Source organism: Wickerhamomyces anomalus, assembly GCF_001661255.1.
Source record: "Wickerhamomyces anomalus NRRL Y-366-8 unplaced genomic scaffold WICANscaffold_4, whole genome shotgun sequence".
Taxonomy (NCBI): domain Eukaryota; kingdom Fungi; phylum Ascomycota; class Saccharomycetes; order Phaffomycetales; family Wickerhamomycetaceae; genus Hansenula; species Hansenula anomala.
Genome location: NW_017567113.1, coordinates 1159761 through 1179291, shown reverse-complemented (window position 1 = coordinate 1179291; position 19531 = coordinate 1159761). Strand labels below are relative to the sequence as shown.

The following is a 19531-nucleotide window of genomic DNA, read 5'->3' as shown; positions in this document are numbered from 1 at the left end:
GTATCAGATTTGGAGAAAGTTGAAGTGTTGCGGGTAGAATTACCAGAATATGGTGGTGTGGTGATACATGGGTGGTTTGTGAATCCGATAAAATGAACACTACAGGTTCTCAGAGGAGCTCCCGTGTCCAAAGAGGGTGTTATATGGAAACTAGAGGTGGAAATACAACTTTTGGTGTTATGATTGGTGCGCTAGGGCTACTTTTTGGAGAGTTGTGTGACAAAGTTTGAAACCCGTGAAAGTGGATTTGGAATGTTTGTTGAGTTGAATTTCCACAACTTTGGTGGTGTTTGGAGATGATTATGGGTTTCCAGGAAAGTCAAGAAGCCAAAGTTTTTAGTTCTGGTGTCTTTTTGTTGATCTGTGGTGGTTTGGAGTTGTGGAACCCCAAGGAAGTGAGAAACATGGTGTTTTTCAGGCGGTCGGGTCCTATAAACAGTGAGATATATTGTCAACCAGAGCACTTGAGAGGAAACAAACAAGTTCATGTATCATGGTTCAGAATACCCTTATTTAACACCACCTGTCCCTCCAACTATCATAACTTGGTTAACTGATTCAAAGGGATTTGTTGCTATTGGTGAAACGTTTCAAGTAAAGGCAGCCGAAAAGGGTCACATATTTTCAATAGGTGATGTTACAGAATTTGACTATAGAGGGTTAGTATTCAGAAGACATTGGCTGAATGCGTGAATAATTTCAAGCTAGTTCTTCACAACCCAAGCACGGCTACAAAAGAATTCTATATGGTCATTCGACCAAGTGGAAATGTTATAACATCTGTTAGTATGGGACCTGATTATCGGTTTGGACAGCTTTGTTTCCCTTGGATTGGGACAATAGCGGCTCCTAATTTGTTTGTTGTGAGATATAAAAGTGTCAATCTTTGTGTATCATTTGCGAAAATATTGTTTAATTCATAAGACCTATATAATCTATTAGAATTCTTTTGGGCAGACACCAGTAGAAAATTCACGGTTTCTTCTACGGTCCATTCTCATTTTATTGGTCTGGAAATGTTATGCCCTTTATGATAGTATCGGATATAAGCGGATTTGACAGAAAAATCTCAATACTAGACGTCCTTTTTACTTTTAATTATGCCAAAATTACTCATTTATAGTTAAAATTTGTTGTAAATATATCTAATACTGTTAACTACATATTCCTGGATCATTTAATCCATCTGAAATGATAGGAAGAAAGTTAATTTAAGTTTTAATTGCCAGAAATAGCTTTTTTTAAAAGTTTTATGACATTGTTTTTCTTTAATTAAATTTGTATATTCCTAAAATTTTCAAAAACAAAATTTTCTTCCTCAAATTCAGTCAAAAGTAATGTCAGCAGAAGAATGTAAGTGTGTTTATTATCTTTCAATTTTTTCAAACTATATTTCCTACCAAAATTCGATAAAACATTAATTTTCAGTATATAATGCCAAAAATTGGAATATCTCCGTTTAACCCCGATATGATATAGGTCGAGGATTCGCTGTATGGTGTATCTTACAATGTTCATGAGACAATAAAATTATCCAATGAATGTTCTGCTTGTGATTTTGTGATCAATAGGTTACCTTGAAAATCGAATTGAGATTAATCATAAGACGTTATGCATCTAATTAACTCAATAGGGTTTAGTTTGGCGGAGATTATTACAACAATCAACAATGATAAGCCATTCGAGAACAACTGATTTCACTAAACCTCTTTATCAGCTCTAAGCATTCATAACAGTCTGATTATTTATTATTTGAAGCCAGAAGTGACGCAACATCTTAGGCCTTTAAGAACTAAATTCTAACTCTCTTCAAAACGTTCAGCCAATAATCTGCCCTTCACTTTTTTATTTTCCGCGCATTTACTGTTATCAAGATCGACGTCGTGAAAATTTGATTAGTTGCAGCCAGTATAAAAGAAGGGAGTCATCCACAGAAAAAATTTTGGTAGTTGATTTGGAAAAGCTCTGTCTGCAAAATGCTACTCAATTCAGTGCTCACCACTATCGCTTTAGGTGCATTGGCTAGTACTGCCAGTGCTGAAGATTCAGACTACAAAGTTGTCGGGAGTTTGATCTTTGGTCGTCATAATGACCGTCCTGCAAAACCTGCTTCATACCTTACTCCAATCGGTGCTGAGTCTCAATACACAATTGGTCAGTTTTACAGAGAACGTTATTTTGGCTTAGACTCATCAAATGTCAAATCATCTTCTAATGAGGGAAACACTACTACTATCTCAGGATTAGAGAAAGATGGGTTATACGTCAATGGTCAAATATATTGTGAGGCTGAATCCTCAAATGTTATCCTTTTCAGTCATTATGCCTTTTTACAAGGTTTATACCCACCACAAAACGTTGCAGGTACATCTGTTGGAAATTTAACTTTAGCTGAGATCGCTAATGGCTCTGTTGTGCAAAACCCATTAAATGGATATCAATACGTTCAATCAAACATCCAAGAAAACGCAACAGATGGTTATATTTGGACCAAAGGTGATTCCAACTGTCCTGCTTCGGATGCTGCTATTGATCAAGTTCAAAATAGTGATCTCTTCAAAACATTGACCAACGAATCTGCAGAATTCTATCAAAGTATTGCTGATATCCCATTCATTAAAGAAAAATTCAACAGTTCAAAAGTCAACTTTAAGAATAGTATGAACATTTTCGATCAAGTTTGGGTAAATACAATCCATAATGAAACTGTTGCACAACAATTTAACGAGTCATTGATTGATGCTATTCAATTTTGGTCTGATAAATACCAATGGTTAATCAGTGATAATCAAGTTAATGCAAACTTGACAATTGGTGCAAAGACATTAATGGCTAGAATTGCTGATAAACTAACAACTACAAAGAACAATGGTAAGCCATACTTGAACTATTTAACTGGTTCTTTCAACACAATGTATCAATTGGCCAGTGTTATGAATTTGGATATTGCAGATTCCAAATTCAGAACAATGCCAAATTATGGTGCTACTTATGTTTTTGAATTGTTGAATAATACTCAAAATGAAACTTTTGTTAAATTTTCTTTTAAAAATGGTACACAAGAATTAAACACTTATCCAATTTTCAATTCAACTTCTGATTTAATGTCATGGGACGATTTTGTTTCAAATGTCGGTAAAATCTCCATTCCAAAAGTTTCAAGTTGGTGTAGTGCTTGTGGTTATGATGATATCAGCTCTGATAATGTCATTGATATGTGTGTTCCATCTTCAGATACTTATGAACAAGCACTCAAATTAGAAAGTGAAGGTGTTGATTTAGCTTCTTATAAGAAGAATAAAATGAGTTTAGCAGATGCTGGTGGTATTGGTGCTGGTGTCACAATTGGTGTTTTCGCAATCCTTGGTGGATTGATCTTTTTAGGCTTGAAACTTCGTAATAAGAATGAAAAGAAGTCAGCCATCCTACCAAGCAATGTTAGTGATCTTTCTTCAAATACTGATATTGAAAGTCATGTTGAAAAAGGTTCATCACACGCTTAATTTATAAACAGTTTTTATAGAGAAATTTAATCATACGTTTTAATGTTTTTTGTTGAATTGGATAGTTAGCTTCTGTGCTACTGCACTTCAATTGTAAATGCAGACCACATTTCGGTGAAATTCCACTAACAAAATCCTACTACAAAAGTAAAAATACCATGATTGAAATGAAATGTATTGAGAATTGAATAGGTGACTTGCGCAATTTTTCAGCACTAGATACAACCTAGACACAAAACACCATTGTAAAAGCTTCATGACCAAGATCTTAGGGGAGGAATGCATTGATGCTCAAACTCCCTGCCAATTCGATTAATGGTCAAGATGCTAGAAACTTTGCAAAAATAAGGTTAATAAAGTGGCTTTGACATCGTTAGGTTTGATCTCACGGTATGCTCAATAGTATATATCGATGATATCCTGATAATGTCAACAACCTCAGAGGAACATCACATCATGCTGGAAAAAGTCTTGCATCGCCTTTGTCTAAAAAGTTGACTAACTATTTACATATGACATATGACTTTTTTTTGAATTACTATAAAATTATTTTCGCGAATATGACAGCACGGGTAACATGTGCATCGGATTTATGCGCTGTCTGATGACGCCCTGGCACTAAATAATTATAAAACATCAACAACTTGTCCAGCCTTCACCTGTTCTCACCAATGGCAAGGACATCGCATTAGGAACACAGTAGCATGCCTGAGTCCAGGATATCCTCATGTGTCGGGTGCAGGCTCAGGAGAAGAAAGTGTGATCAGAAAAGACCAATCTGTACGGCTTGTGATGAGTTAAAGATCCCTGTTGAGCTGTGTGTTTACAGGAAAATGAGTTTGGTATCCAAGGATTCCAAAACGACTTTAAGCAAATTGAGAGTGAGGAATGATGAATTAAAGATTGAATTGGCCAAATGTCAAGCTCGAAATGGTGATGGTGTTGATGTTGACCTAGAGAGAAACCCTTTGTTTCGTACGGTACGTGAATCAAACTCCAGCCTTACGCATTTCGGATCAACTTCATGGGCTGCACTGATAGATACGGAACCTGTGCTAAAAGCAATAGTGTCACAGATGCACTTGCTGATGAAGCATCAGAGAGATGAATATGACTCGAGGAAAAAATCCCATCATGACAAGGAAATGAACATGAGGCCAGTCATGAAAGGAAGAACTTTATTATCACAAATGGGACTTGAAAGGGAAGATCATTTGGATTTCATCAAAGAAATGTTACAACAAGTTGAAGATTTATTACCGAGTGGTGAAATGATTGTTCATTTTCTGGACATGTACAAGAATTATAATGCTATGAAGGCATTAGGAACTTTTTTGGTGGATTTTGATTCATTGAACCAAGCAGTTTTGGAATTCATCAATGTTGATTTGAATGGGAAGGCAACATTTAATATTCAACTTCCAAGAGATTTGGACAAAATGTCGCATGTTTTGTTGTTTTTATCAAGTTTAAGCTTTATGATTTTCCTCAAGAATCAAGTCACAGTGAATAATGAAGGTACGACTGATGTCAACTATCTTGTGTTTTTGGAATTTGTTGATGCATTATTCACCCTACTACATAACTATTTAGCTGCCAATGGTGCTTTGAGATTGTTGTACACCGTTGAAACTTTCCAAGCCTTATTCATCTCGGGGACTTTTCAAAATTATGTTCCTCATGGGAATATGATTGATGATTCAGAAGGTGCTAAAACTGCAGTATACATGAGAAAAATGGTTTCATTAGGGAAACTGTTAAATTTGAATAAAAATATTGATGTTTATTATGCCCACAAGAGTCCCCAAATGAGAAAAAGTTTGAAAAGTTTATGGTATGCTGTTTCTTCTTATGATTCCTTGGAATCGTTGGAGATTGGTATCCCACCAAAGATTAAAGTATCATTTTTGAGGTATGATGACTTTACTTCGCCATTTACCGAGACTTCAATTACTATGAATCAAGTCTTGAAATTATATTATGAAATTGAACTAATGAAGGATACAAACCAATTAATTGATATCATTGAGAATCAAATAATTAAAACGCTAAAAGATTTGTTAAGAAATCATTTTGCCACATTGGAAGAAGATGTTAAAGTTTTCCAAAACTATGATTTTAGCCATGATTCTTCATCTCATGATTTTTTCACAAGGGGTCAAAGTTTCTCAACAAGGTGTTTAATATACTCCACCATTCAAACTTTTTATCACATTTGTTATCATAGATTGAAAATTGTTCATGAGATAGACTCACAAAGATTTAAAAGAATAACAGTACTGACTTGGAAATATACCTTGTTGGTTCCATTTGTTATGAAGGAGTTATTCAAAGGTTATAACAGGTTAGTTAGACATGAGAACAGTGATGCCTTTTTCCCAGTTGCTTCACTATTAATGTCGGTGTTCCCTTACATGAGATTAGCTCAAAGACGGATAGCTATTTTTGCAAGTGCAAGATTTATGGAAACGTTCAATTATGATCAAGTGTCAAAAACTGCAAAAATTTTCTTTTATCAATCAGATAATAGAGAAAATGAAATTTATGAAATGCTTGATGATCAAAGCTTATATCAAAAAGAGTATAATCTTTCAGATTATAGCAATCTAGAGATTGATGACAACCCAAACGAACTACATTCCAAATTTGAAGAATTGAGTGATAATAAACACATCATTGTGATATTGGCAAAAACAATGAAAAGTTCAATTCAACTATTGTCAAATGATCGTTATAATTTCAATTTTGTCACATATAATTACATTTTCTTCTTTCTTTTGAAAATGTCCAATTTTTTCTTGAACCAAGCCTTCCCAAACACAAACTTTATATCAAGATCAAATAAATCCACACCTTCAAGTTCCACCCATACAGAGTTTGATTTTAATGAATTATTTGAAAAAGCTATAGACACCAGATCTCAAAAGTTTGATTACAACAATTTCTTTACAAATTCATACTCATCAACTTTCCATCCTGGGGATAATAATAATCAAAATCATACACGTAACGGTATGTTGGATGATTTCTTTGCAAGCCTAGATATACCTGGATCGTCAAACGTACCTACAGATTCCAATACTTGGTTTAAACACGAATAATGATATATTGTATTATATGAGTCATATTTGAAGATTTATGGTATAACAAATGCATATTTTGACTTCTCTCTAATTTTTTGTCCATATCTATAAAAGAAAAATGGAACTGGAATCAATACAACACCAATCAAAGCTAATAATAAACCAGCCCATTTAACACCCATGTTATGCAACATTTGAACACCAAACAATGGGAATGCACAAGCAAATGAAGATCTAAGAAATGTATTAGCAGCCATTGCCGAAGCTGCAAACACTAAATAAGTATCAATAATATAATTTAATGAGGCATTGAAGATGGTAACTAATCCAAACCCTGTAAACACACCCGAAGCTGTTGGAGCCATCCAATGAACTTTATGAGGCCAGTTACCAGTCCAAAATAACCAAAAAATACCAATTGGGAATGCAAACGAACCGAAGAATAAAGGTGGTAATCTTGCCTCAGGGACAGGTTTATAGTTATTTGCTTTCAATGCTTTTAAATAATTACCTTCCATTGCAAATGTGAAAACACCACCAGCCAACATACCGATAACCATACCAAGATATGGTAGTTCTGCCACACCACCATGCATTCTATAACCCTCTGCAAAGATGACTGGATAAGCTGAAAGCATTAAATACAAAATCCCATAGACAAATGCATTATAAAGACTGATCAACAAGATGATTGGTTCAGAAATCAACATATATAATGGTCTTGTCAAGTTCTTCTCCACAATATCTTTTAAAGTTATTGTGAATTCATCATGAGCTGCATGAATCATCCAATTACCAGTTCTTTCCTTGATTTCATTAGCCTTTTGTACCAAAATTATAGGATGATGTGTTTCTTCGTAGAACAATGTAACCAATACCAGACTCAAAGCACCCATTATACCAGTAATATATTCGGTCCATCTCCAACCCAAATAACTATTGACAATAAAAGAACCAGCAACAGGTGCAATAATAGGAACACAGAAAATGGTCATAACAAACAAAGTTATAACACGACCACGTTGTTGGTTATCAAACATATCAGCAAAAGCAGCAGGAACAACAACCATCGGAGCTGCACCAATAGCACCACCAAATGCTCTACAGAGCATAACTGTTTGGATATCTTTAGCTGTAGCCACAGCAAATTGGAAAATGGTGAATCCAAACCCAGATAATATTAAAACAGGTCTTCTACCATACAATTCACTTAATGGGGCCCAAATAACAGGACCTGTTGCAAAACCCAAAACATATAATGAAACACCCAATGTTGCAACAACTCTACCAACATGGAAAACTTGAGCAATTTCTAAAACTGCAGGCGAAAAAACAGACGAAGACCAAGCAATACATGAAGAATGATAAGCAATGATTAAACAAACCATGGCTTTTTTCTTTGTTGGCCAATTTGTAGGGATCCTTGGATCATTATCACCATCAAATGAAACTGTATATTCTTCAGGATCAGGGTATTTAGTTGGTAATGCCTTACCTTTCCCCATTGAAGGAATTGGTTTTGAAGCTGCTGAAGTGTTTGAAGCATTGGTACGACTTCTTGAGCGTAAACTATATCTTTGATCAGAATCACGGCCACTTAGGGCACGGGATAACCTTCTACCAGCCTCTGGACTAGAGTCTATTCTAGATAATTCACTGCGCAAACTTGGAGCCATGACTTCATCAGGACCAGCTTCTATGTCTTTAGCATTCACATCGATTGGGTCAACAGCCTCTGAACGAGTTGAGCCGTTGTCATTGAGATAAGTTGTATTATCACTCCCGTTATTCTCAAAGTCAGGAATTTGAAGACCAGCAGATGTTCTTTGAGCTTGAGGAGCGGTTTCAAAAGATTCAGCATCACCGACAGGAGGAACTCCAGATTGAAGGTCGGTCTTTTCGCTATATGGAACCGACATTTTTCATGAACTTCAAAGTTTTATTCTATCTTGTACCCGAACAAGAGTCAAAAGTTGAATGAAATTGAGGAATTGTTCAAGTGGAATCTCAATTGCTTATAAGCATTTGAGCAATTGTAGGCAAAGTTGTTCCTCGGTCTAGCTGATGATTCATGGTGTCTTAAACTCTGTGTCCTAACGGTAACTTAAGCCATACTCTAATTACCGACTGCCATGATCCTTGAAACAACGGTTGAAACCTTTTTTTCTGAGCTGCTCATCTTCAAATTCAATTCGAGTCTGTAGAAAGTGTTAATTGTTGCTTTTTTGCTTCTTTTGACGTGCAAATAATAATCTCTGGTCACGGGACACACCATACTTTGAGGAAAAAAAATCAAAACAACGAAATTGGTTCAAATCAATTCAAAGGGGGTTTTAAAGGACATTGAAGAGATAGTAATTGGGTTTAAAATGGATTATAATCAGCTGGGAGTCGCCACTGCTGCTGCTGGCTCAGCTGCCGATGCGAAGAGCGCTGCTTGTTTGGGCTGCAGAATACGAAGACGAAGATGTGATCGAATGAAGCCCGTGTGCACTGGTTGTCTTGATTTGAATGTCCCTCCAGAGCTGTGTGTTTATAGAAGTATTGGTATCATGTCCAAGGACTCCAGAAATACGCTGAGTGTGATCAAGACACAGAATGCGGAGCTGAAACAACAATTAATCCATTTGCAAACTGCTCTGAGGAAGACTAAAGGAACGGGATTGACTGATATCATCGAGAATGACGATTATTCAAGTGATGAGGTTGAGAGAGAACTATCTGAGGCAAATAAAATCCAAAAGAATAGCTCCCTGAGTCATTCCTATAAGCATCTTCAGTTGAATCCACAGAGAAATCCATTATTATGTACAATTAGGGAGACAAAATTCAGTACTACCCATTTGGGATCAATATCATTAGATGCACTTAGTCAAAGTGAACCTTCAATTAAATTGCTATTAAGTCAAATTCACACAGTTATAAGAAGGGAAAGATTGAAATACGATGCTAGAAGAAGAAAATTTGGTAATTTTGTGGAAAATGATGAAGGTTTAAACAGTATTAAATTTAAAATTCTTGATAGAATGATTGGTTTATCTCCCGAAAACGATTTCGAAATACTGAATACAATCTTTGCAGAAATTGAGAAAAACTTTCCAGATTGTGCTTCATTAGAATTCCTGTTGAACTCATATTTCAAGCATAATGAAGATAGATATGTTGTCTTTGTTTATGTTGATGAAGAAACAACAAGACAATCATTCAACAGATTTTTAGATACTTCTGGCAAAAGACCAAAGATCAATATCAAGTTACCAGAAGAAGTTGATAAATTACCAGGATTGTTATTACTATTAAGTGCAATGGTTTTTTCCACTTTTTTGAAAAGTGTTACAATTGGCTCAAAACATTCGGATTTTAATTACTTGCTATACCTGGAGTATGCTGAAGCTATCTTGTCTACAAAACCATTTTTAGAAGATAAGTATTCTTCAAAGTCATTAATCACACCAGAAACGTTAGTCGCATTGACTCATATTGTTGGGTTTGAGACTTATACACCTCATGGAAGGGTCATGGATCAGGATGCCAATGGTGCAGAAAGTGTTGTTGTGGTGAGAAGATTAGTTGACATTGCCAAATCACTCAATTTGCATAAAAATATTGATTATTATTATGCTGATAAAAATCAAAGTGTAAGAAAATCTTTGAAAAATCTTTGGTTTTTCTTGGTACATATTGAACAAATTGAATCTTTTGAACATGGATTACCTTCCAAAATTCATCCAAAGACAATAAGATATTATCCAGATTATTCAAACTCGTTAACAAGAGTAACACTGGTTATTAATCAAATATTGGGTGTTTATTTCAAGATTGAAACTACTGCAGATACGTATTCATTTGTTGATAAAGTGGAAAACCAATGTATACGACCTTTGAAAAGTTCATTAAGTAAAGAATTTGGTTCTTTACAAAGAGAAATTGATCTTTTACAGAATTTTAACTTTGATGATGTTTCATTAATCCCTGAATTCAGATATCTAGTTCAACAAATGGTTATAAGATTCATAGCTTTGGGAATGTTGCAAGCTTTCCATTATCTTTGTTTCAAAAGATTAGAACAAACCGGTGATAGATCTCCAAGGTATGAAAGATTTAAAATACTGACATGGAAATATTCAATGGTTGTACCAATTTTGGTTGCTGAAGTATTGACTGGGTTTAAAAGATTAACGCATCATCCAAATCATCCACAGTTTCATGTTATTGCTTCATTATTACAATTGTCTTTTGAAATGAGAATGGCTGAAAGGAGAATGGGGATTTATGCAAGTGCAAGAATTTTAGATATGTTGAAGGTTGGGAATTCAACAATGATAAAGAAATTATTATTCCAAAGCAAGAAGAATAAAAATAATGAAATACATGAAATTTTAAGAGAAAGAGGTGAATATCAACATTGCTATACCTTGAGTGATTTTGATGATTTCCAAATTGATGATAATTTTACACAACTGATGGATAAGTTTTCAAGGTTTCAAGACGTTAAATATATTATTGTGGTTTTTAGTAAGAAAATGTTGGAAATTTTGGACCTATTAGCTAATGGGAATTATAATTTCAATTATATGAAGTTGAATTATGGATTTTTCTTAATGTTGAAGATGTCAAGTTTGTTTTTGAATCTTGTTTTCCCTTATCAAGAATTAAGTGATAAGGCTATAATCAAAGAAGAAATATCAACATCTGAAGAAGAATTTGATTTCAATGAATTGTTCAAGACTGCAATTGATACAAGTTCAAGCAAATTTGATTTTGAAAGTTTCTTTACAGGGTCGTTTGGTAATGTTTATCAAGTCAATGAAATTGAAGACTTTTTTGCTTCAAATGTTAATAGATATTGATGAGGACGTACCCGTGTTAATTATTGATATTCATGAATGTATTGTATAACTTTTAATTACATAGAAATGGTTAAATACTTTTGTACACAACTCCGAAGAACAATGCAAACCTTGTTTGAATACGAGACTGCCTGAAAAGCACTACTGGCTTCTCGGATTTCGACCCACTGTCCAATTCATCTTAATTAGGCCAATTGCCACTCAAAAAGAGCTTCGATCACCAAAACCACCATCTTCTATTGGTAAGTTCTGCGTTACGCCATACAAAATCAGATTCTTCTAGAAAAATCCACGTGACTAAAAATTGACTTTGATTTTTTTTTTTTTTTTTTTTTTTTTCTTTGAAAAAAGATTTAAAAAAAAATCCATTAAATCATCAACGAAGCCTTATTCAACTCATACTTTTCGAAAAGGAGTTATTTTACACTTGTTCAAGCAATTCAGAAAGCTGTCCATTACTAAAAGACAAACCGTACTTTCAAGCAAAGTATCAAATTCCCATCTTTTTCAAAAGCTCTCAATTTAATTTCCCTATTCGTTTCTAAATTGACTTGTTCCGATTACTTATCAAGTGCAAAATTCAAGAAGGCAAATTTTAAATAGATACAACTCACAATCACAATGGTCAAAGAAACTGCTTTTTATGACTTACTAGGTGTCTCACCATCTGCTTCAGAAGCTGAAATCAAAAAAGGTTACAGAAAAGCCGCTTTAAAATATCATCCAGATAAAAACCCTTCAGAAGAAGCTGCTGAAAAATTCAAAGAAATCTCTGCTGCCTATGAAACTTTAAGTGATTCTCAAAAAAGAGATATCTATGACCAATATGGTGCCGAAGGTTTAGCCAGTGGTGGTCCAGGTGGTATGGGCGGTATGGGTGCTGATGATATATTTTCACAATTCTTTGGTGGAGGTATGTTTGGTGGTGCTGGTGGTGCTCCAAGAGGTCCTCAAAAAGGTGCCGATATCAAACATTCTATTAGTGCCACTTTAGAAGAACTGTACAAAGGTAGAACTGCCAAATTAGCCTTGAACAAAACCATTCTCTGTAAATCTTGTGAAGGTCGTGGTGGTAAAGCTGGTGCAGTTAAAAAATGTACTTCATGTGGCGGTAGAGGTGTCAAATTCGTTACTAGACAAATGGGTCCAATGTTGCAAAGATTCCAAACCACTTGTGACACTTGTAGTGGTTCAGGTGATATCATTGATCCAAAAGATCGTTGTACTTCTTGTCATGGTAAAAAAACACAATCTGAAAGAAAGATCTTACAAGTTCATATTGATCCAGGTATGAAGAATGGTCAAAGAATTGTCTTCAAAGGTGAAGGTGACCAAGAACCAGATATCATCCCAGGTGATGTTATCTTTGTTGTTGATGAAAAACCACATGAATTATTCAAGAGAAAAGGTGATGACTTGATCTATGAAGCTGAAATTGATTTATTAACTGCTTTATCTGGTGGTGACTTACACATCAAACATGTTAGTGGTGAATACTTGAAGGTTACAATTATTCCAGGTGAAATTATATCTCCAGGTCAAGTTAAAGTGATTGAAAACAAAGGTATGCCAATCTATAAATTAGGTGGTTATGGTAACATGTTTGTTAAATTCACAATCAAATTCCCAGAAAACAATTTCACATCTGAAGAAAACTTGAAGAAATTAGAATCTATCTTACCTCCAAGAAGAAAAGAAAACGTTCCAAAAGATGCTGTTGTCGATGATGTTATTTTAACTGAATACAATGAACATAAACACGAATCAAGAAGAAGACCAAACTATGCTCATGATGATGATTCAGATGATGAAGGTGCTGGTCCAGGTGTTCAATGTGCCTCTCAATAGATTGTTTAGACAAGTTAGAAAGGACCTCATTGAGCCCCCAGGTCAACTAACCCAAGAATTGGAGTTCTTTAACTCTTCATCTAATTTCTTTCACGTGGAATGGGGTTATTGGCTTGGCTTTAAAATATAAAATGTGTACATTTAGCGTTCTTTTGTTGTTTTCCCGGTTAATATAATATAATTATTTGATTTCATCATGTTAAACGGAAAATATATGTAATTTGAGCTACGACGTACTACATTAGGCATTTGAAGTATAGTTACCTTTTATTTTCTTACCCATGGCCATGATATCTATTCTGTATATTTTCTTTTAACCAATTTCTCAATCATTATTGAGAGCGTAATAAAAAATTATAATAAAATAAACCCTTCTCCCTATTCCTTTTGATTATTGCTCAGAGAAATACCCTTCTCTTATATTGATGTAAAAACCCAAATAAAAAAACCCTTTTATATGTGATAAAAAAAGATAATGATACTGATAACTTCCACCAAAGTGAAAACTCACTTATTAGGTGGATTGTTTGGAGTTGATATTAAAAAACTAACATCTGATTTCCCCTGTTTTGATTGTTCACCACTTCCTCTTTTCATTGCAATTGGAGAACCACTTACACTCATTGATTCACCTTCTCTATACTGGGATGGAGGTGGAGGTGGACCGGGACCAGGCAAAGAATGAACACCAGTAGAGCCTATTTGCGGTGGTGGTGGTAGTATTTGCTGAACTGGAGTTTCCCGACCTTGTGGATTTTGAATAGGTCTTGGAGGGAATGCAAAACCTTGAGGAGGCCCTTGTTGAGGTGGTGGTCCTTGGATATATTGGACTGGATATGCATATGGTTGAGGTGGTGGGGCATGATGCTGCTGTTGCTGCTGTTGTTGAGGTATTGGAACTTGTTGTTGTGGATATTGAAAATATAATGGTCTAGCAGGTTCACGACTTGGATAATAAGGGGAACCCAATGTTCTACCCCATTGTTGTTGCTGTTGTTGTTGATGTTGCTGCTGTTGATGTTGTTGATGCTGCATAATTTGAGTCTCATAAAGCGATCGCAGTTGTGAAACACTAGCTTCGGATTGATTTCTTCTGTGGGACGAAGACGATGTGCTAAATCTGGTTGGAGTGCTTGGCTTCAATGAGGGTTGTTGTTGTGGTGGTCTTAAAGGTTCATCAGACAGTTTTCTCTTCTTTTCAGAATATTGTTGTGGTTGAGGTTGTTGTTGTGATAAAGATTCACCTGGTTTTTGCCAATGATGAAATTGAAACTGAGTTTGTTGAGGTATGTTAACTTTGAAGACAGATGTTGAGGTTTGAAGGTTTTTTGGCTGCTGCGATTGACCAGTAGGTTTGGACTGTAACTGAGTCTCAGATGGACGACGTGAAGCTTGTTGTACAGGTTGCTCGTGCTGCTGTTGAGGATGCTGTTGAGGAGCATCAGGAGTTGATTCTTTCAATCCATACTTTTCCAAAATTTCTTTAGATTGTGCACTAGAAACAAACACGCAAGGTATCAGATGTGGAGGTATACCAGAATTCACAGACAATTTAACAAGATCAATTGAGCTTTGAACATATGATAGCCTCAATGACTCCTTTTTGGTTTTCTCCTTTTCAGCTTTCAAAGATATTGTTGATATTAATAATTGTTCGGAATATGGCCAATCTTTCAATGAAATACCTAACGTATCTTTGAGATATGATTCAGTAATAGGATTTGAGTCCTTGGGTATGCCTCTAAGTTCTTCCTGTTCAACGGGGTTTTGCTTTTGTTTTTCAGTTTCTTCTTCCTCGTGTATAGTTGATTTTAACGGTGATTTTGATCTAGATCTTGATCCAGATCTTTGTAAATCTTGGGCTTCTCTTCTCTCTGAAGTTGATCCTAATTCTGATGGATCCAGTGATTTCTGTCTTTTATGAGACCTTAGAAACTTGGAGAACCCTTTGATCCCTGAAGAAGAAGCACCTGTAATGCTGGAAGCTGATGATGAAGATGTTGGTTTTTTGATAGGGCTTGATTCTGCAGTTTCAGTTTCTTTACCAGCAGATGTTTTGGATGTGTGTATTGATGGTGATGTAGCAGATTCACTTGACTTTCTTCCTTCTCTGGGACTTGATCTTGGCTTTGTTCCAGATTGACCTTTTGACGGACTCATGATGGTTAAAATAAAAATATAACTTCACAAGACCGAAAAGTGCCAAAAGTTCTTTTATACCGTAATAACGCAAGAAGCAAAACTAAAATAAATAACCCGCAATGAATAAATAATAATTTGATAATAGAAAGACTCTGGCCCTATTGATTATAAGCAAATTGTAAACGCGGTGATGGTGATGGTGACGATGAGCTGGAGCCATACAAACAAGGACTGTGAAAGGCACACACACACGTTAATGGGATCAACGATAACAATAACAAGAAAACAAAAACAAAACAGATGCAGGGCAGGACAATAAACGTATCACTGGTATAAAGCGACGCGAGTAGAAGTAGCGCTTAACTTGGTTGTGTTAAGCTCAGCTTGTTTTCTTTTGTTTTCCTCTTTACAAATTGACTTTTTCTGGTGGTGACACCAATTTGAATTTGGCAAAAGGGGATGATGGTGGACGTGATGATGCTTTTGGGCTTAGAGAGATCAGGCTCAGATGATGGAGATGATGATGATTTTATAGTTGGTGATGGTATTATGGATTTATAAAGGCCCTGGTGCTTGTTGACATTAGTTGATAGTTTTGCCTGAAATGGGCCTTAAATTTTCGAAATCTCCAGTTTCAGCTCATTTCGAAATTTTTCGTTCCTTAGCCTAATTTTAGAAAAAGAACCTGGCAAAGTTAGAAAACTGACTGCTACAACTTCAAAACGTAAATAAAAGAACAAATATATAACGATAGTATACAGAAAAATACAGTCCTTAGAACTAAAATAACATCCATTTTCTTTCTTCTCTAACAAAAGTTTCAAAAAAAACAAGAGAAGGATTCATGTTCCCAGCAAAAAAAGGTATAAAAAAAACACACATTTTGGGAGCATACAAAAAAAAAGTCTTAAAAAAATAATAGGCTAAATGTCCTAATTGTACAAGACAAATTTGGCTGAACCTTTAGTAACACCAACAGTACAACCATCATTACCGTTACCATTGTATTGACCATTGGCATAAGTACATTCACCAGAGACATTTGAATTGTCATCGGAAGCGACAATTTTAACCTTAAAGTTTAAGGATTCTTTGTTGTTTGGATTTGGAATCAAAGATAAGTATGAAATACCGTTAACTGCACCAGCCCCAAAGTTTAATGGAGCCCAGTTACCAATACCTGAACCTGCTGATCCCCAAACACAACCATCTTCCCAAGAAACACCAGCATTGTTAACATAGTATTGAGCTGAAGTACCTTTACCTCCCCATTGGTAGTAAGTTGACTGGTCAACAACAGTTAATGGTAATGATTTACCACCTTCAACATTGGTTGGGATAACCATGTTTTCAGTACCTGGGTAATCAGTACGACAAATGGCAACATTTTGTGACAAGTTGTTAACAACATAAGCAGCATCAACACCCCATTCACACAAGTATTTTTGATTGGTGTTTGATCTTCTTAATTTACCATTCTTACAAACCAAACCACCGACTGAAACACCATTACCTGGTTGTTCTGATGGCCATTGAGTTTTGGACATACCTGGTTGACAAGCATAAGAACAATAAGCACCTTCAGTACATTTACCCCCAGTTGAAGTATCAGATGGATGATAAATACCTGAGAAACCACCGAAACCTAAATGTTCTAATGAAATAACACCTTGACCAACTAAAGAATCAAAATCGGTACATGAAATAGTATCATCTTGGAATTCTTTGTTTGGACCAGAGAAATCGGATAAATCACCATAAATTGAACCTGAAGAACCTGAAGAACCACCTGAAGATGATGAAGAAGATGATGAAGATGAGGTTGATGATGAAGTAGTAGATTGGGCTTCAGATGATGAGGCTGAAGTTGAGGTTGGAGCTGCTGAAGTTGAGGTTGAAGTTGAAGAGGAACTTGATGATGGTTTAACACTAGCAGCTCTGTCAACAACTGAAGATGGTTCTAAAGTGGTTTGAGAAGCTGAAGCACTAACAGTTTGACCTTGGCCATCAACAGTAACGGTTGAGTAAACATATTCAACAGCAACGGCACGTTTGTGTTGATGATGGTGATGAGCAGTAGTAGCACATTCAGCATCACGTTTAGCAACACCAGCATGGGCATGAGGAGCAGCGACGGCTGAACCCATTAAGTAAGCAGCATAAGCAGCGACAAAAGATGTTGAGAATTTCATTTCTGTGATTGGAATATTAGTATATGATATTTAATAAATGAACGTAAGTGTTGAAATTGAGCTTTATATCTTCAAGATATTAAGGATGCAAATTGGAAAAAAACTATTGAACAGGAAAGAGGTTGTAATGCAATTGAATTGAAAGGAATGACTATGACTTTAGTAAATGCTAGAAGAATTGATGATTTGGAATGTATCAACTGAAAATTCAAAACTCAAAACTCAAATAAGAAAAAAGGAAGACATGAACTGCTTATAATATATTGTGTGAAGGGGAAAAGGCTTTAGAAATAGACACCAATCGATGTACCTTACACCAACAACCTGAACATAAAAAACAACAGTACCAAGATTTTCGATCAACTCAATCCTCGATGCATGGAACGCGACCGCGTTTTGACTCCTTTGGTGAATTCCGAGGGGCAACAAACCGGAAATAATTTTAGAAAATTTTGCCATGGTAACTGGTGATTTCCCTTTTCGGAACATTCCAAGTGTTTTGGATCTTTTGATGTGAAACAGATTTGAAAACTGTAGTTGATGAGGATGTTGATAGTGGAAAAAACCATGAACGAACTTGAGTGTAATCTGAATAATCTCTCTGTATATCTCTTTCTTCATTCAAAAGTATCCCTAGCTCTTTTTTCTCTTCCTGTTCAAATCCAAATCTTATTTTTTAGATCCCGAAGAATCTCAATCTAAAAATATTCTATTTGAAGAAGCTCAATTTCAACACTAGGAAACTTGTTAGTTAACAAAAAAGTAACATACCTTTAAATCTTCAGCAAAAAACTTCTTGTTTAATATAATTTTTTTGATAGCTTTTTTTGTTCTAAACTTGTTCTAATTTTTGAAAGGAGTGACTAGATTGAATTTTTTCTTGCAAACAATCTGGGATCTAAAAAACTAGAAGAGTAAAGGATTGAATATGATTTAAAATATCTGTGCTTGTAAAGGAGCGTAAAAAGTTGGAATAGATATTTCAAAGAATAGTTCGTTGTAGTTGTTGGAAAAGTTGTGGTTGTTGGAAAGGAAGAAGAATGTAAACATGAATATTGGCGAAGTTGGTGAATTTTAAGAAGCGTGGCCCGAGTCCAAAAAAAAAGGTCAGATGCTGGGCGAACCAGGGCCATAACTGTTCAGAATCGTATGGCTGGTTAGAAAAACCATCAACGAGTAGCAATTGAATACACATAGAATCATTGATCTACAGAGGAAGATGGGATGAAAGCACAGCCTAAAGGCTAAAGCATATACACGTCCACTTGGCTCTTAGTTTTTTATAAACAAAATCCTGAAATTGGATTCAAATTGACTTGAAACCAAATTGTAATTCAATTTTGTACCATGGTCCACAAAGAGCCCCAAAATAGAGTGAATATGACTGAAGGCTTGCAGTTTGCTGGTTAAACTGAATCAAGCTAGAGCTCACTTTCACAATGAAAGATGTCGAGATCAAGCTTTATCAGTCCAACATGCAATAACCATTAACCGTTAGTTTGAACAATTTCGAATATGAGCCAGCATACATACATGATACGTGAGTACCATCATGAACGTTTTATTGATACTGCAACAAACTGGGTTGAAAATAACACATATAGCATCGAATCAAAGCATGGACATAACTTGAACAAGTGGAACCATACAAGTCAGCTTCAAAGGTCACTTTAATCCTTTCTTGTTCAGTGCATCAACTTTACACAAAAGTCCTTTGACATTGGATAAACCTACAAGCAAGTGATACTATGTAGGAGGGAGAGCGTAGGCCAGTTTGTTAGTAAAGAAGTACTAATATAGTCTAGTCAATAATACTGTTAGACAAGTACCCTTTCACCAGAAGCAAAGGCACAAACCAGTGTAGTTGCGTTGAGTGAACAGTGAACACGATCTAAACGTTAATTTTGACACCT

General features: G+C 35.4%; 7 protein-coding genes across 7 annotated transcripts; 4 read left to right on the top strand and 3 right to left on the bottom strand.

Annotated features, from left to right (window-relative positions):
• Positions 1-1976: 1976 nt before the first annotated feature.
• On the top strand, positions 1977-3503 carry WICANDRAFT_84725 (uncharacterized protein; the record flags this gene model as incomplete). The annotated part of the gene is made up of 1 exon (XM_019185766.1): positions 1977-3503. The coding sequence occupies one exon, from the start codon at positions 1977-1979 to the stop codon at positions 3501-3503; it is 1527 nt and encodes a 508-aa protein (XP_019038274.1).
• A 704-nt stretch (positions 3504-4207) lies between these two features.
• WICANDRAFT_79599 (Zn(II)2Cys6 transcription factor domain-containing protein) lies at positions 4208-6604 on the top strand (the record flags this gene model as incomplete). Its single annotated transcript, XM_019184919.1, has 1 exon — positions 4208-6604. The coding sequence occupies one exon, from the start codon at positions 4208-4210 to the stop codon at positions 6602-6604; it is 2397 nt and encodes a 798-aa protein (XP_019038273.1).
• Positions 6605-6639: 35 nt separating this feature from the next.
• On the bottom strand, positions 6640-8091 carry WICANDRAFT_84724 (MFS transporter; the record flags this gene model as incomplete). Its single annotated transcript, XM_019185765.1, has 1 exon — positions 6640-8091. The coding sequence occupies one exon, from the start codon at positions 8089-8091 to the stop codon at positions 6640-6642; it is 1452 nt and encodes a 483-aa protein (XP_019038272.1).
• An 864-nt stretch (positions 8092-8955) lies between these two features.
• Positions 8956-11436, top strand: WICANDRAFT_84723 (fungal specific transcription factor domain-containing protein; the record flags this gene model as incomplete). The annotated part of the gene is made up of 1 exon (XM_019185764.1): positions 8956-11436. One exon carries the CDS (start codon positions 8956-8958, stop codon positions 11434-11436), a length of 2481 nt encoding a protein of 826 aa, XP_019038271.1.
• Positions 11437-12057: 621 nt separating this feature from the next.
• WICANDRAFT_84722 (uncharacterized protein) lies at positions 12058-13284 on the top strand (the record flags this gene model as incomplete). Its single annotated transcript, XM_019185763.1, has 1 exon — positions 12058-13284. The coding sequence occupies one exon, from the start codon at positions 12058-12060 to the stop codon at positions 13282-13284; it is 1227 nt and encodes a 408-aa protein (XP_019038270.1).
• A 507-nt stretch (positions 13285-13791) lies between these two features.
• WICANDRAFT_63564 (uncharacterized protein) lies at positions 13792-15444 on the bottom strand (the record flags this gene model as incomplete). The annotated part of the gene is made up of 1 exon (XM_019183572.1): positions 13792-15444. The coding sequence occupies one exon, from the start codon at positions 15442-15444 to the stop codon at positions 13792-13794; it is 1653 nt and encodes a 550-aa protein (XP_019038269.1).
• A 914-nt stretch (positions 15445-16358) lies between these two features.
• Positions 16359-17618, bottom strand: WICANDRAFT_84720 (SUN domain-containing protein; the record flags this gene model as incomplete). Its single annotated transcript, XM_019185762.1, has 1 exon — positions 16359-17618. One exon carries the CDS (start codon positions 17616-17618, stop codon positions 16359-16361), a length of 1260 nt encoding a protein of 419 aa, XP_019038268.1.
• Positions 17619-19531: the final 1913 nt, after the last annotated feature.